General features: G+C 40.0%; 1 protein-coding gene across 3 annotated transcripts; it reads left to right on the top strand.

The window, feature by feature from the left end:
- Positions 1-684: 684 nt before the first annotated feature.
- Positions 685-13,550, top strand: LOC6048793 (glyoxylate reductase/hydroxypyruvate reductase). Of its 3 annotated transcripts, none has more exons than XM_038257014.1 (4): positions 685-731; positions 12,305-12,400; positions 12,463-13,235; positions 13,294-13,550. In XM_038257014.1, the coding sequence occupies exons 2-4, from the start codon at positions 12,315-12,317 to the stop codon at positions 13,410-13,412; spliced, it is 978 nt and encodes a 325-aa protein (XP_038112942.1). In that variant the 5' UTR covers positions 685-731; positions 12,305-12,314; the 3' UTR covers positions 13,413-13,550. The 3 variants fall into 3 exon arrangements, with proteins under 3 accessions (XP_038112942.1, XP_038112940.1, XP_038112941.1); XM_038257012.1 differs by lacking the exon at positions 685-731 and adding an exon at positions 6,444-6,492; XM_038257013.1 differs by lacking the exon at positions 685-731 and adding an exon at positions 7,612-7,687.
- The last annotated feature ends 884 nt before the right edge of the window (positions 13,551-14,434 follow it).

The following is a 14,434-nucleotide window of genomic DNA, read 5'->3' as shown; positions in this document are numbered from 1 at the left end:
TTTGATAGTGTGCGTGAGCGCCGTGGAAAAGTGACAGTTCGTCACTTTTTTGTTTGACTTTGACCAACCAACGGGGTACAAACTAAAAAAGTGTCAAACTAAAAAGTGACCAACTACCGGGGGTTGAGTGTAGTATACTCATACTTCTAAATGTCAATGAATATTTAAGTGCAAGTAACTGAAATCAATTGAAAATGCATTGTCTTCAAATTACCTTGCGTTTAGGATCATTTTTAGCATGTTTGGGTTTATTCAAAAATATTTTGAATTTTTGAAAATTTTCGTTGATTTTTTTTCGACAAAAACTTTGAAGAATATTTGCATCAGCCTTATCGAGGTGATATTTATTGCAAGGCCTTCGGATAATCGAGTCTGGACTGTATCTAAGTATTGACGAAAAAAAAGGTCCAGAAATAAATGAATTAACAACAACATTCAACAGATTGTCATCCGAGCAGCTTTTATTTGAAATTTAAATAAATAATTGTTTTACATAACTACTGCTCATAACTAATTCAAGTGCTATAATTCATGCAGCTGTGATACACCACACACAAGTTCTGAAAACTCAGACTCCCTGCTGTGTACCGCTTTATCAAACCAGAATAAAACTAACGGCTCCAGAGTTCTCAGTCAGCGTCAGGCAAATGCTGATAATCCAGTTTGAAACTTGTTGTCCAACAGTGCAAAAGCACTTGCAAGAGTTCAGTGTCAAGCAAGTCGGCGGTTTGGTAAGCTCCAGTTACTTCCAGGAAAGTTTGACTCGATTTAATTTAATTTTTTGCATTTTTTTTTTGTTAAGAACTTTCACCCTAAAAGCTAAACGAAGCCAAAAATAATCCGAGATGGACGGCATATTCGGTATGGCCAAATATACTCTCTCCAGTTAGTGTGTGCTTAGTAATGAACTTCTCATTCGTCGTTTTACTACTCGCGGCGGAACCTTATTAATATTGCATGAAAAACGGACGAAAAAAAACAGGAAGCATAACTCTACTCTGCATGGTTCGTCTGCGCCAAATTCTGGTCGCTTTGTTTGTGGGCGAGCTTGTGAAGGACACTGAAGTTACACGTGTATGTGTGTCTGTGTCTTTTTTTGTCCTAACACGTGTTTTAGTGGGTTGAGTTGGGGGTGGCATCATTAGTGATAGACGATGGCTGCCGCCGAACAATGATTATAATGAGCCGGAAAGAAACTCCACGTTTGGTTTTTCAGATTTGGCGAAGGAAAAGCTCTTCCGGCTGTTTGTTAACGAGGTTTTTGGATAAGTGGTTGTCATGACGCGTGATATCTTTAAATGCAGTTTTAGTAGGTAGTGGAAAGGGATTTCCTGGTTGTGCTTGGTTATATAGAGTAGAATCAATTTTATCAGACATAAAAGTTTTCCAATATGTTTTTTTTTATATAAAAATGTATGAAAATTTTAGTGCGCACCTTTGGCCCGCAATTTTTTTTATGAAAAATGATCATAAAAAATAAAGAAGAGGAATTTCAAAAGGTCATCAAGGGTTAGCAAGGTAATTGGCTAGGCTAAACACTAGTTAAATGGTTTCAAAGATTTCGTGAATCTGAAGTTTTGTAACCCTTATTTTGTAAACTTCAAATTTAAGATCAAAATGGCCCAAAAGTGACTTTTCCTAATAACTTTCAGAAACATAATTTTTTGCACTTTATTTTTGTAAATATATAAAATTGATCCTGAAACAAGTCGAAAACCCAAAGATAATCTTTTTAGGTCGAAATTTAGTATTTAAAAGGCTGGTGCGCACCTCTGCCCCGTGCGCTCATTTGCCCCGTACTACTCTAAATGTTATTGAAAAGTTACTTTTATGGGACCATCCATAAACCACGTAGACACTTAAAAGGGGGGAGGGGGTATGTTGATTGTCCACGCTCCATACAAAAAAGTTTTTTTTGTATGGACAATTGTCCACGAGGGGGGGGGGTGGTTTCCAAAAAAGTGTCCACGTGGTTTGTGGATAGTCCCTATGATTTTTTCGTTTTTCGCCTGCAATATGTATATTTAAGAAGGAAAAAAAGTAAAAAACGTGGACAGAAGAAATTTCCACATTTTTTCGAATGTAAAAAAAAACAAAGTAAATGTTTCAGTTTATTTTTCGATTGATAAAATTCGGAAATTCTACCAACAGCGCCGATTAAAAAGCGACTCCTACGCCAGAATTGAATTGGCTCGAAATTGGCACAGATAGCTAGGTACCCAGACAGATACTTAGCTTTGTCTAAAAAAAAAACAAAAATGTAACATATTCAAAATGGAGAATATATATTTTTTTATATACATATAGGTTTTCCGTACATTCATCTAACTTAAAGAACCATGTGTCTCCAGCGAAATGTACTGGGAACTTATTTCTATGGAGAAGCATAGTACTTAAGAGGACGACGACTCTCGAGATTTTCAATTTCCCGGGAATCGAGTTTAATTTTGGTGTTTCTCGGGATTTCCCGGGACCCGGGAATTATAGTTTATATGCAAAATTATTGATATGTATCCAACAATTATATGTAAGCGATTCCCCACAAAAACAGCATGAATCGGAAAAAAAATTCTCCGAACGGACTCAAAATTGAACTGTTCCTAGAACGTCCAATTTCCCGTCCCGGGAAAAAAATTCTCGGGAATTCCCGGAATTTTTTTTTCCCGTTTACAAATTTCCCGGGAATTCCTGAAATTCAAGCGGAAGTATACATTTTCTGAAATTTTTGGAACTATATTTTGAAAATGCTCTGAAAAAATAATAAATGAACAAACTCAACATGATTTTGTTCAATTCAATATATTGTTTGGTTTATATATGATTAATCAGATTATCTAAAATTATGATATCAGAATTATTTCTGATGATATTAAGTTTTGAAGCAACTGGGAATAGACCTTGCTTATGAGTATTAAATTATTACAATTGAGTAAGCTTTTAACAGATTGTTGTTATTTCATCAAAATAATGTTAACGCCTTGCCTCAAAATCAAAACTGAGATTTTTTTAGTTTTTGTTTACTATGATCAAATGGGATGAAATTCGAATGTGTGCATAAAGAATTAATTCAATTGGTTGAATAAGGCTTTCTAGGCCCAGTGAAAAAAAATATAATTTAACTCAAAAATGATGAACTTCTCGTCACAGTGTCCTGATGCAAACAATGATCGAGCTCGAGCTGTCACAGCCCTGCGAAGTATGTTGGCAGACATATCGGGCGGTCAGTCAAAAAAAAACAGCTAGAAGTCGCCTGACAAAAAACTTTTGCTAGAAAGAGATAGGAAACCTGATGTAAACAATCGTCCAGCTGTAATGTAAACATACTTTGAATGTATTGGTAAATTTCAAACTAGAAAGCCTTATACCTTGTACTGAAGAAATTAAAATTTAAAGTAAAAGAATTATGGAGCACTAGTACATCTACAGGTGTTAGTGGGTTAAATGTGAAAAAATAGAAGACTTTTTGTGGAATGATGTTAATATATCGTATAATTTAAATCATATTGCATTATAATACAGAAAAAAACATTGAAATAATAGTTTATGCAACAAGTTGCAAAAAGAGGATTTTTTCAGCACGAGTCGTACATTTATCCAACGAGGTTCACCGAGTTGGATAAATACGAAGAGTGCTGAAAAAATCAAGTTTTGCAACGAGTTCCATACAACATTTTTTGCAAAAAACACACAATGAGTGAAATTTTATGTCAAATTTTCATGTATTTTGTCAATAAATCGTTTAAATCAAAAAAATGTTGAAAAGTGTTACTTTGCGAAACAAGTGCTGAAAAGTTCAACTTTTCAGCACCCATTTGAGTGCTGAAAAGTAGAATTTTTCAGCGTTTATTTTGAAAAGTGTTGCTATTCGATTCTGTTATTTTTGGTACAGAAAAGTAGGCTATTTCGTCGTTCAAGAATGACAGGAAAAGTAAGTAGTTTCACGACAGAATTGCAAAAAATATATTCTATTGTTTATTCTCAAAAAATGCAAAAAAATATTCAAAGCTTGCTTCAAATCTTTGAAAACATTAGGTTGTTTGGAGTAAAACCAACACTAAAAAGCTTTACCATTTGTTCAAGAGCCTAAACCAGTATTTGACACGAAAAGCATAATTTCTGCATGTTTTGTTTTGTTTTTTTTTTTTTTTTTTTTTCAATAAACGGATCACAGAGGCAAGTTTAAAATTTCTCATAAAAAAAAACCAACATAGATTTTTTTTTTATTTTTTACATGCAGTCAAGATGTTAATTGATCTTCACACTTATTTAAACCATTGATGTTGATGTTCTATACTATCTTTTTGAATAGTATTAATTAAAACCAAGATCATAACAATTTTCAATAAATTTAAAATTTCCCCTGAATTCTCGGGATTTCCCGGGAAATTGGCAGAAAATTTTCCGTTTCCCGGGAAATTTGTAACCCCGGGAAATTGGACGCTCTAACTGTTCCTAGGCCGAAATTATAAGACCCGTATTTTTTTTTGTTTGGCCATTAGGGTGTACTACGCCAAGTTAGGGTGGTTCAAACAATGTAAATTTTCGTCGATTTTCCCAAAAACCACATTTTTTAAAAACTCATAAGCTCGCGACAGTTTAATCGACTTTAGCTGTGAAAAGTTGTTAGATCGGCTTTTAAAGAAAAAAAAGTTTAAATTTTCTAAAATCTAGTCTGACATTTAAAAAGGTAGTATGAAAACTTAAAGTGCTGTTTTAAAGGTCTCGGGACCAAAGAACATATGCCTGAAATTATTTTTATCGGATTCCTCGGGAAATTTTACAAAACATATCAAAAAATGGTGAAGCTATAATTACATTACTTCGAGATACGAGTTACGTCTTTCAATAACGAAAATTTCAGCGCGCGGTGCGTCGAAAAATCAAATTTTTATTCTAAAAAATCGTATCTCGAAGTACGGTAATTATAACTTGACCATTTTTTGATATGTCATGTAAAATTTCCCGAGAAATACGATAAAAATATTTTTAGACATAGGCTTAGGTTTTCAGGTATAGGCTCTTTGTTCCCAAGACACTGGTGCTGTGTCCCCACGCTTCTTCCTCCCCAGTCGATTCAAAATTGTTTTGTTGTTCGAACACTCCGAGCTCAAAATCAACCCACTTGAAAAACGGATCATGTCTCTGCGATACAATTTTACGCAGTAGGCCTGGCCGCTTTAACGCTTGTGGTATAATGTATTCCGATGCAATGGCGCACTACAAATGTTAATGAATGAAAAGAAGAGAGCTAGGCGTAATATAACCTAACAAACTCTCCAGGATCTCTTCGAAAGATTGGCTGCGCTAGGGTATGATTAGATCAGGTAAGATTAGATCACACGACCTTTTTAGATGTCCAGCTAGATTTTTAAAACTGTTTTTCCTTAAAACCCTATCATTGTATTATTTCATTTGCGTCAAAGAGAGCTAAAATCTGTTGCAATGTCACGAAGTTATGATTTTTTTTAAATGTGTGTGTGTGTTTTTTTTAATACACAGCAAAAAACCCGATGGTAAAATCGCATGCAAAAGCATGCACATCACCTTCGTCAAAATCAACACTTAATATTACAAACGGCATGTATATTTTTTGCAAACAAAAAGAAAAAGTTGGAACCGACGGGATTCAAACTGAGCACCAACAGTTAGGACTGGCGCCTAAGCCCACTCGGCCATCAGACCGATGAAACGCTGTAAGGATAAACGCATATATGAGCTTGTCATTTCGGTCAAGTAGGTTTCCCATACTGATGGGCTACATATTTCGGGGTGTAAAATCACATAAAATTGTAAAATAATGCAATATTTATTTTACACCCAGGCCATTTACAGGCAGCTGGATTACTATTTACTTACTACTATTTTTTTAGCTGTGTAGACAAAACTGGATCACCCTAACATGGTGTAGGTCACCCGGGTTAAAAAAATACGGGTCTAATTATTTCGGCCAATAAACAGTGCAAAAAATAAAAGTTAAAAAATGCAAGCCATTTGAATGTCAAAAGTGTTTAAAAATGCTTTATACGTCTGTCCAATTATTGTGCAATCATAAGTTTCCAAAATATCTAAGTATAATGACCGATTCAAACATTTTTCAAAGTTTATGTATCCCCTCCCCTTTTCTTGCAACTTTTTTCCATAAAACTACAAAATTTAAAGGAATTAGAACAAAAAACAACATTTGCGAATAATAAAAAAAAATCATGAAAATTCAATTTTTTTTTAATAGTCCAAACATGCTAAATACGATTACCAATGCAGAAAAATGCATTTCAGTTGATTAGACTTCTATTTCCATTGAATTTCTTAGAAAAAATATTTTTTCCCCCCTGATTTTTCGGACCAATATTGAAGGAGGGGCAACATAAACTTGGGAAAAAAATCCTTCAGTATTTGCAAGAAAATTTATTTTATTTTACAGGTATAAAAAATCAGCATGCGAAACGAAATTACCTTTCGCACATTGGTTCTTGTAACTGCAATGCAGATAAGGTAAGAGTAAACTAATAATTGCAAACTACCAAAAAATTATGCATTGTGGTCCAGATCGCAAAATTGAGTGGAAGTGATAATTTTACATGGAAACCCAAAATATGACCAAAAATCAACTTTTCGTTACTTTGGCTTAATTCTGAGGGCAGATTCAGATTCAGTGGGCAAAATTACATGGAAAAACATATATTTGGGCAATTTTCGAATTTTGTCAGGGTAGTCCCATATGGTATTCCCTTGAAAATTAGACATTTTCAAATAAAGATATCTCGAGTTTAAAGAAAAACATCGCTGAGATTTTTACAGCGTTTGTAGTGCTAGATCTCCTCTTTCAAATGCAACCTGGTGCTTAAAATTTGGCTTGCGCCTTTTCGAGATATTTAAGTTTTAAATTTGCATCTTTTTTACCTTAAAATGGATGTAACTTTTGACCCTTAAGTTCAAATTGACATGTCAAAAAATGTATCTAAAAAATATTCCTGTATATAGTTAGATTTTCAAAATCACCCTCATCGTGAACCACCCCAATTTTCAACCAATTCATAAGTTGCCCCATTTCATTTGCAACAACTCTTCTGTAGACACTAAAGCTCAAAAACGTCACTATTTTTCGGAAAATCAATTTTCCACTTAATTTTGCGATCTAGACCTTTGTGCATTGGTAACATCCATAACAACCAAATCTGAAGTTTTTTTTTGAAAAGGTCCAATAAACCAAATTTAAAGTTTGTGCTTTTTGGGTGTTTTTGAAACCGCCTTGAGTCAGGGGTATTGAAAACACCCAAAAAGCAAAACTGAAAATTTGGTTTATTGGTCCTTTTAAAAAAAAAACTCCAGAAATGCATTTTCTCAATATTTGGTTTGGAAAAATGGTCGCTTGTGTGATATCTTGTAGCACGTGCCATATTTTTTTTCAATAGACGTGTCACAAGATAGCACACAAGCAGCGATTTGCTTTGTGAACACACAACTTATGGTGATTAAATTTTCAGTGCAGGTTCATGCAATAAAGTTGGTTTGTGAGACACAAACTCTCGAGAGATTGTAAAAACTTATACGTGTTTGAGTCAGTCACTAAAGGTTACTAGACAACAGAAGCTTGGAGTCCTTAGTTTCATCGTAATGAATAAAATTTCACACGGCTTTTCCTGACGCAGCTCACCAAGACGGAAATCAATCTGCTGCAATCTTATCGGTTAAGTTGATTAGTACACAAAGAGTGTAGCATTTAAATATTTATTTCATGAACTAACCGCATAGTAAACAGTCCATCACTACCACAACCAACAGCAAACATTCACCTTAGATAAGCGCACAACGTACGAATACTAAACAAATTACTGCAACGTTTTTTTTTTTTTTTTTTTGAATTAAATATACTTTATTGAATCTTTCTTATAATAATTACATTTGGTTTACATAATAAGTGGTCAGCTGTGGCTCTTCAGCTTTAGTTTGCTTTTCGTGATTTAAACACTGTTCATTTTCTTAACTTTAAAAGTATATGATTTATCATTTTTGTAACACTAGGTACAACGAGGAAAAAAATTAAGAAAACATAACCTAACCTAAAACTAACTTAATCTTACCATAAACTAAACCAATCCTTGAATCAAGGGGTATTCAGATATAGCACATTTTTCCCTGAATTTCAAACATTTTTCTTGAATCTTCTGATCCAACATTTTTACTTCTGCTAATTCATGAACCTCACTTGATCTTGTCCAGCCAGGAACATTCAAAACCATTTTGAGTACCTTGTTTTGGACACGCTGGAGCTTCAATTTATGAGTTCTAGCGCAACACTCCCAAACAGGTACTGCATACTCAATAACGGGGTAAATTATTTGTTTGTAAACTGCTAACTTATTTTTCAAAGAAAGCTTTGATTTTCTGTTAATTAAAGGATACAAACACCTGATGAGAATGCTGCACTTGTTCAATATTTTATCTACATGCTGCCGAAACAATAGTTTCGAGTCAAGTATGAGACCTAAATAGACAACTTCCTTTGACCAGGGTATCGAAACATCATTCATTTTAATCAAAACATCATCCTTTGGGGCAAATCTGGCCGATTTGGAAAGTGGAAAAATGATGGTTTGAGTTTTGGCTGCATTTATGCGAATTTTCCAGTCGCCAAAGTATTCGGAAAGAACGTCAAGACCCTTCTGAAGACGGCCAACTAAATATCTGGTTATTTTACCCTTATAAATAACGGCAGTGTCATCAGCAAAAAGTGACAACACACCATTACCAGGAAGAGTAGGCAAATCAGATGTAAAAATATTGTACAGAAGTGGGCCAAGAATACTTCCTTGGGGAACCCCAGCATCAATGTTGAATAATCCAGAAGCAATCCCATTCAGAAAAACCCTGAACGATCTCTCCGAAAGATAGTGCTGGATAATTTTGATAAGATACATTGGAAAACCGTATAAATACAGTTTATGTATCAAACCATCATGCCAAACATTGTCAAAAGCCTTCTCAACATCCAACAAAGCCATAGCAGTTGATTTAGACTCAAGCTTGTTCTGCTTGATGATTTTAGTTACTCTCGTAAGCTGATGAGCAGTATTATGTCCCTTTCGGAAGCCAAACTGCTCATTCAAAATTATATTATTATCGTTGGTAAAATCCAAAAGCCTTGAATAGATGACCTTCTCAAAGAGTTTGGACAGACTACTCAAAAGACTAATGGGACGATAACTTGTTGGCGATGTTGGATCTTTTGAGGCTTCAAAATTGGTATGACTTTGCCCAGCTTCCAATTGGTGGGGAAGTAACCAAGTTGCAAACATTTATTGAAAATATTGGCTAGATGTTGAAAGAACTGATCACTCTGTTTTTTCAACACTAGATTAAAATGTTATCAAAGCCTGGAGCTTTCATATTTTTCATTTGTTTAACTGCAACTTTGACTTCCTCACCAGAAACATGGGAATCTGCAGGAAATTCAAAGGTAGAGTCATTGATTGTTGAAATACTATTGGCAACTGATGTTTCTTTACGGCTGGTCATGGAAGCGCCAAGATTATGTGAACTAACAAAATGAAGCCCAAGTGCATTTGCCTTTTCCTCGGATGTAATCAAAGGAGAATCCTCAACAATAAGAGGAGGAATAGGCTTTGGTTTGTTTTTAAGAACTTTTGAAAGTTTCCAAAATGGTTTTGAATAATTCCCAAGCTGGCTTACATGTTTTGAAAATTCTTGATTTCTGATATTGTCAAGTCGGTCTTGTATGATTTTGTTCAAATTGTTCACTGAAATCTTTTGTCATAGTCCCCAGTCCGTTGATATTGTCTCCTATAAACATTCCTAAGTCTAATCAAGTGTTTAGTATCTACGTCAATATCAGTTACCTTAAAATTAACAGGAACCTCCCGAACGTTGGCAGCCTCTGCTTGGTTGATAGCCTGCTGGATCACCTCCAGCGAACGATCAATATCGGCAGAAGTTTCCGGGTGTTGATCATAGTCGATGTTGCTGTCGACCACTTGCTGAAACTGCTGCCAGTCAACGTTGTGGTAATCTTTCCGGGTTGGTTGCCGCTGCGGAGTAACGGAAGCTCCAACCTCCACAACCACCGGATAGTGATCAGAACTCAACTCTTCAAACACCTCAGGATGAGCCACGTTCTCAGCCATATTGGTAATGAAGAAGTCGATGATTGAGTGATTCCCAGACCGAGCCACCCTCGTTGGACGATCCGGACTCACAACGTTGTAGTATCCGTTTTGCAGATCGTTGTGCAGAATCACTCCGTTCCGATTCCTCCTGCTGTTGCCCCAAACTTCATGCTTCGCGTTGAGGTCACCAGCGATGATGTACTTTGCGCTCCGCCGTGTCAGCTTCTGGATATCGCTCTTCAGTTTTGCTGCTGAACCATCTCTGGAATTCACCTGACGTGGGCAGTATGCAGCAATGAAGAGTACTGGGCCAACCGAAGTGGGAATTTCCACCCCAACGGCCTCGATGATGTCCAGCTTAAAGTGTGGCAGCCGGCGTGGCTTGAGATCACGATGAACAGCGACAAGCACACCTCCTCCTCCAGAGGTGGTCCTGTCGAGCTGCGTCGCGATCTTGTAGTTTTGCAGATAAACTTTTTCACCGGGCTTCAGATGAGTTTCCGTGATGGCAGCTACGTCGATCTCCTTCTCGCGAAGAAAATCCACCAGCTCTAAGTTCTTCCTCCTAATGGAGCAAGCGTTCCAATTCAGCAGCTTGAGGGACCTACGATCCATACTGGATGACGAACGAGGTCAGCACTTCAATCTGCTGGGTCTTGGTTTTGCATCCACGCAGTGCAGCGGACATCTGTTTGAAAATATTGAGGAGTTCGGTTGAGGTGTAAAGATCATTACCATTTTCCTCAACTGCTGGTTCTTGGGTTGGTCTTGGCTCCTGGCTGAAGCCCGGTGGTGGCGGTCTCGGCTCCTGGCTGGAACCCGGCCGTGGATGATTCATCTCAGCTCTCTTCCTGGGATCCAACGGCAACGGTGCCAAGTTCGGGACCTGGCGTCGCGGTTGAAGAGGTGGGAAATTTTGCTCCACCAGGGCTGGAGGAGTTCTACGACGCTGAGGCTGATTCTTCGTCGATGCTTGCTGCCGAATTTTCACGAACTCAGCTCTCTTGGGGCACTTTCGGTCGGTTGACGAGTGCTCACCGTTGCAGTTGAGGCACTTCACCAGCGAATCTTGGATGCACTGGGATGTGATGTGCGCATCGGTACCACATTTGGCGCAACGACGCTTCAGGTGGCAGTTCTTACCTCCGTGCCCGAAGCCCAGGCAGTTGAAGCATTGTGTGACGTCACGATGCACTGGTCGGTATCGCTCCCACGACACGATAATGTTGAAAACCGCTCGAATTGCCTTCAGCTCAGGAAGCGTCGTCGATCCCTTAGCCAAATGCAGCAGGTAGAGCTGGTCACGGTACTTGATGTCTTTGTTGCGTCGGCTCATTTTGTGCACGGCCAACACATCCAGTTTCAAAACTTTTAGCTCGGCAGCTAATTCCTCCACTGGCATGTCGTACAGACCTCTGACGACGATTTTGTACGGCTTATCCATGACGACATCATGGGTAAAGTACTCCGCCTCGTTTTCGGTCAAGTAATCCTTGACCAGTTGATAGTGCTGCCTGGATTGCACCAGCACCTTAAATCCGTCCTGACACAGACGAATGTTGCCTAGGACTTTCCCAGACTTGATGAGTTCAACCAGCCCCGCTCGAAAGTCGATCGTTGCTGCTGATTGCCGCACATAAAAAGGAGGCAGTTTCTCCTTTCGCTGTTTCACTTCATTCTCCTTTGCTTCCGCTACCTGGTCCTCGTCAGGCAGTCCAGCGAACTTGTTGTTCTTCAAAAGCTGCTCCTCGTGCGATGAAGAGTTCTCCTCCTCCTCATCCATCGGTACAGTACCGTCGCTCTTTTTCGTCTTTTTGCTGTTCGATGTCACTTCCAAAAGCACCTTCCTTTTGGAAATCCCCGGTTTTTGGCCATCAGTTGAGGCCTCAACCTTCCTTTTGGAAATTCCCACTTTTTTGCCTGCTTGAGCCGCAGGTAGGGCAATATTGCCGGCGTTTTGCGCCGGGACGTGACGAGTCATGTTGATTCAGACAACCTTCACCAACGAATGCTCGGATAACAATTACTGCAACGTTAACGCATGCATCAGAGAGATAGTATTCACTCCAGTCGTCGACTCCCGACTCTTCGTATCAGCTGCTGTTTGCGAGCAGAATAAAAAAAAAACAACCAAAACACTTGAAGTTCACAAATTCCTCTGTCCTTGGTTTACTTTGCAGTTGTGCTACGATGACCTCGAAGGAAGTTTGGCGCCCCAAGGTCCTGGTGACCAACAAGGAAACCCCGGAAAAGGGCGTCAACATCCTGCGTCAGAAGTAAGTCCAACAAGCACTAATGAGAGATGTTCTTAACTCAATTACGGCTCTTATTTTTTCAGATGTGACGTGATCTTCCCGGAGAACGTTCCGGCGACGCGGGACGAAATCATGAAGTTGGTTCCGGGCGTTGACGGAATCATGTGGGTTGGTCATTACGCGTTGAACGGAGAGGTGCTGGACGCGGGGGCGCCCACCCTGAAGGCCATCTCGACCATGTCGGCGGGGATGGACTACGTGGACGTGGCCGAGTTTAAGCGGCGCAACTTCCCCCTCGGGTACACTCCGACGGTGCTGAACGAGGCCGTTGCGGATGAGGCGGTTGGGCTGATGATTGCCGCTGGTAGAAGGTTCCACGAGGGCCTGTTGAAGATCGAGAACGGCAAATGGCAGGGTGGACCGCAGTGGATGCTGGGACGGGACATTAAGGGAAGCACCGTCGGGTTTATCGGATTCGGAGGGATTGGACAGGCGATCGCCAGGAGACTGAAAGGATTCGACGTGGGACAGTTCATCTACAGCGGACGCAACCCCAAGCCGGAAGCGGCGGACCTCGGTGCCAAGTTTGTGCCCCAATCGGCCCTCCTCAAGGAAAGTGACTACGTATTCATTGCGGTTCCGCTGACGAACGCCACCCGCCATCTGATCAACGCGGCCACGCTAAGGCAGATGAAACCGACGGCGGTGCTGGTGAATGTTGCGCGAGGGGAGATCATCGACCAGGACGCGCTGGTGGCGGCGTTGAAGGACGGAACCATCTTTGCGGCCGGGTTGGACGTGATGACGCCGGAACCGTTGCCGGTGGACAGCGAGCTGCTTAAGCTGCCAAATGCGGGTAAGGTTGAAGACTCTTTCAATTTAAATTGTTACTAAAATGAAGTCTTTTTTTTTAGTTATCGTTCCTCATCTGGGCTCGGCCACGATCAGAACCCGTGACGACATGTCGGTGGTTGCGGCGCACAACGTGCTGGCCGGAATTGAGGGATCTCCCATGCTGTCGCCGTATCCTTGAAACCTCACAATAGTTTGATAGTTGGTCTTGAGTTGGCGAAGTGCTTCTTTACTAGTGATTTCATTTTTTTACGCAATGTTAACACGATGGACGTAAAATTTCAGGAATTTGGACTAATAAATTTACATTTACAAAGCACTTCTTTCTTTGGCCGGCTTTGGTCATAGAATGTCCATATGCCTTCAGAATGCCACATCTTGCGATTCCATGAAGCTGGATATGTCGCACTATGTGGTCTCTAGAACATTTCGGTTATGTCCCCCATCGGAACACCGGAAACCGATGTCGGTGGCCATATCGGGTCATGAGATGCCCGTGTGGCTTTTTTTTATTCTTAACTTATTTTTATTAGGTCCGTTTAGGTGCTGTGACCAGGTTAGGACCGAGGGACGGTTTACAATTAATTAGAATACATAAAAAAATCATTTTTCTCCGTATTTGCCGAGCATTCGATGACTGCTGCCGCATCCGGATGAAATCCGCACGCTTGGGGCAGCTTCGGTCCATGGCTTCGTGCGTTTCATTGCAGTTGGCACACCTCTTCGGCTCGGCTTCTTGCACTTGGCAGTCGTCCGTTGTGTGGGGACACCCACAGCTGTTGCACCTGGCCTTGAGGGGACAGTTCCTGGTTCCATGGCCCAAATGCAAGCAGTTCCTGCACTGGGTCACGTTCGGCCGCTTGTTCCGGAAGGCTTCCCACCGGATGATAGTGCTTGCCACAACCTTCATTGCAGAGAGCTTCTTCAGATTGGTGTATCCCTTGGGGAAGACCACAATGTACGGAGTTTCGTCCACGGTGGACTTTTCCTTCCGCTTGATGACATGCACCTCCAGCGCGTCCAGCTTGAGATCCCTCTTCAGCAGGTACTTGACCTCATCCGGTTTCAGTTCATCAGGTAAACCACGAAGAACAACCCGATGATTTCGTTCGCTCCGTCGTTCGTGGGTGTAGAATTCCGCTTTGTGCTTCTTGAAGAGCACTTGCAACTTGTCGAAATCTTCGACAAAGAAGCTGGTTACCT

The sequence above is a fragment of the Culex quinquefasciatus genome, chromosome 2 (genome assembly GCF_015732765.1).
Source record: "Culex quinquefasciatus strain JHB chromosome 2, VPISU_Cqui_1.0_pri_paternal, whole genome shotgun sequence".
Lineage (NCBI taxonomy): Eukaryota > Metazoa > Arthropoda > Insecta > Diptera > Culicidae > Culex > Culex quinquefasciatus.
The sequence above is the reverse complement of the archived record's forward strand: the minus strand, read 5'-3'. Positions and strand labels throughout refer to the sequence as shown.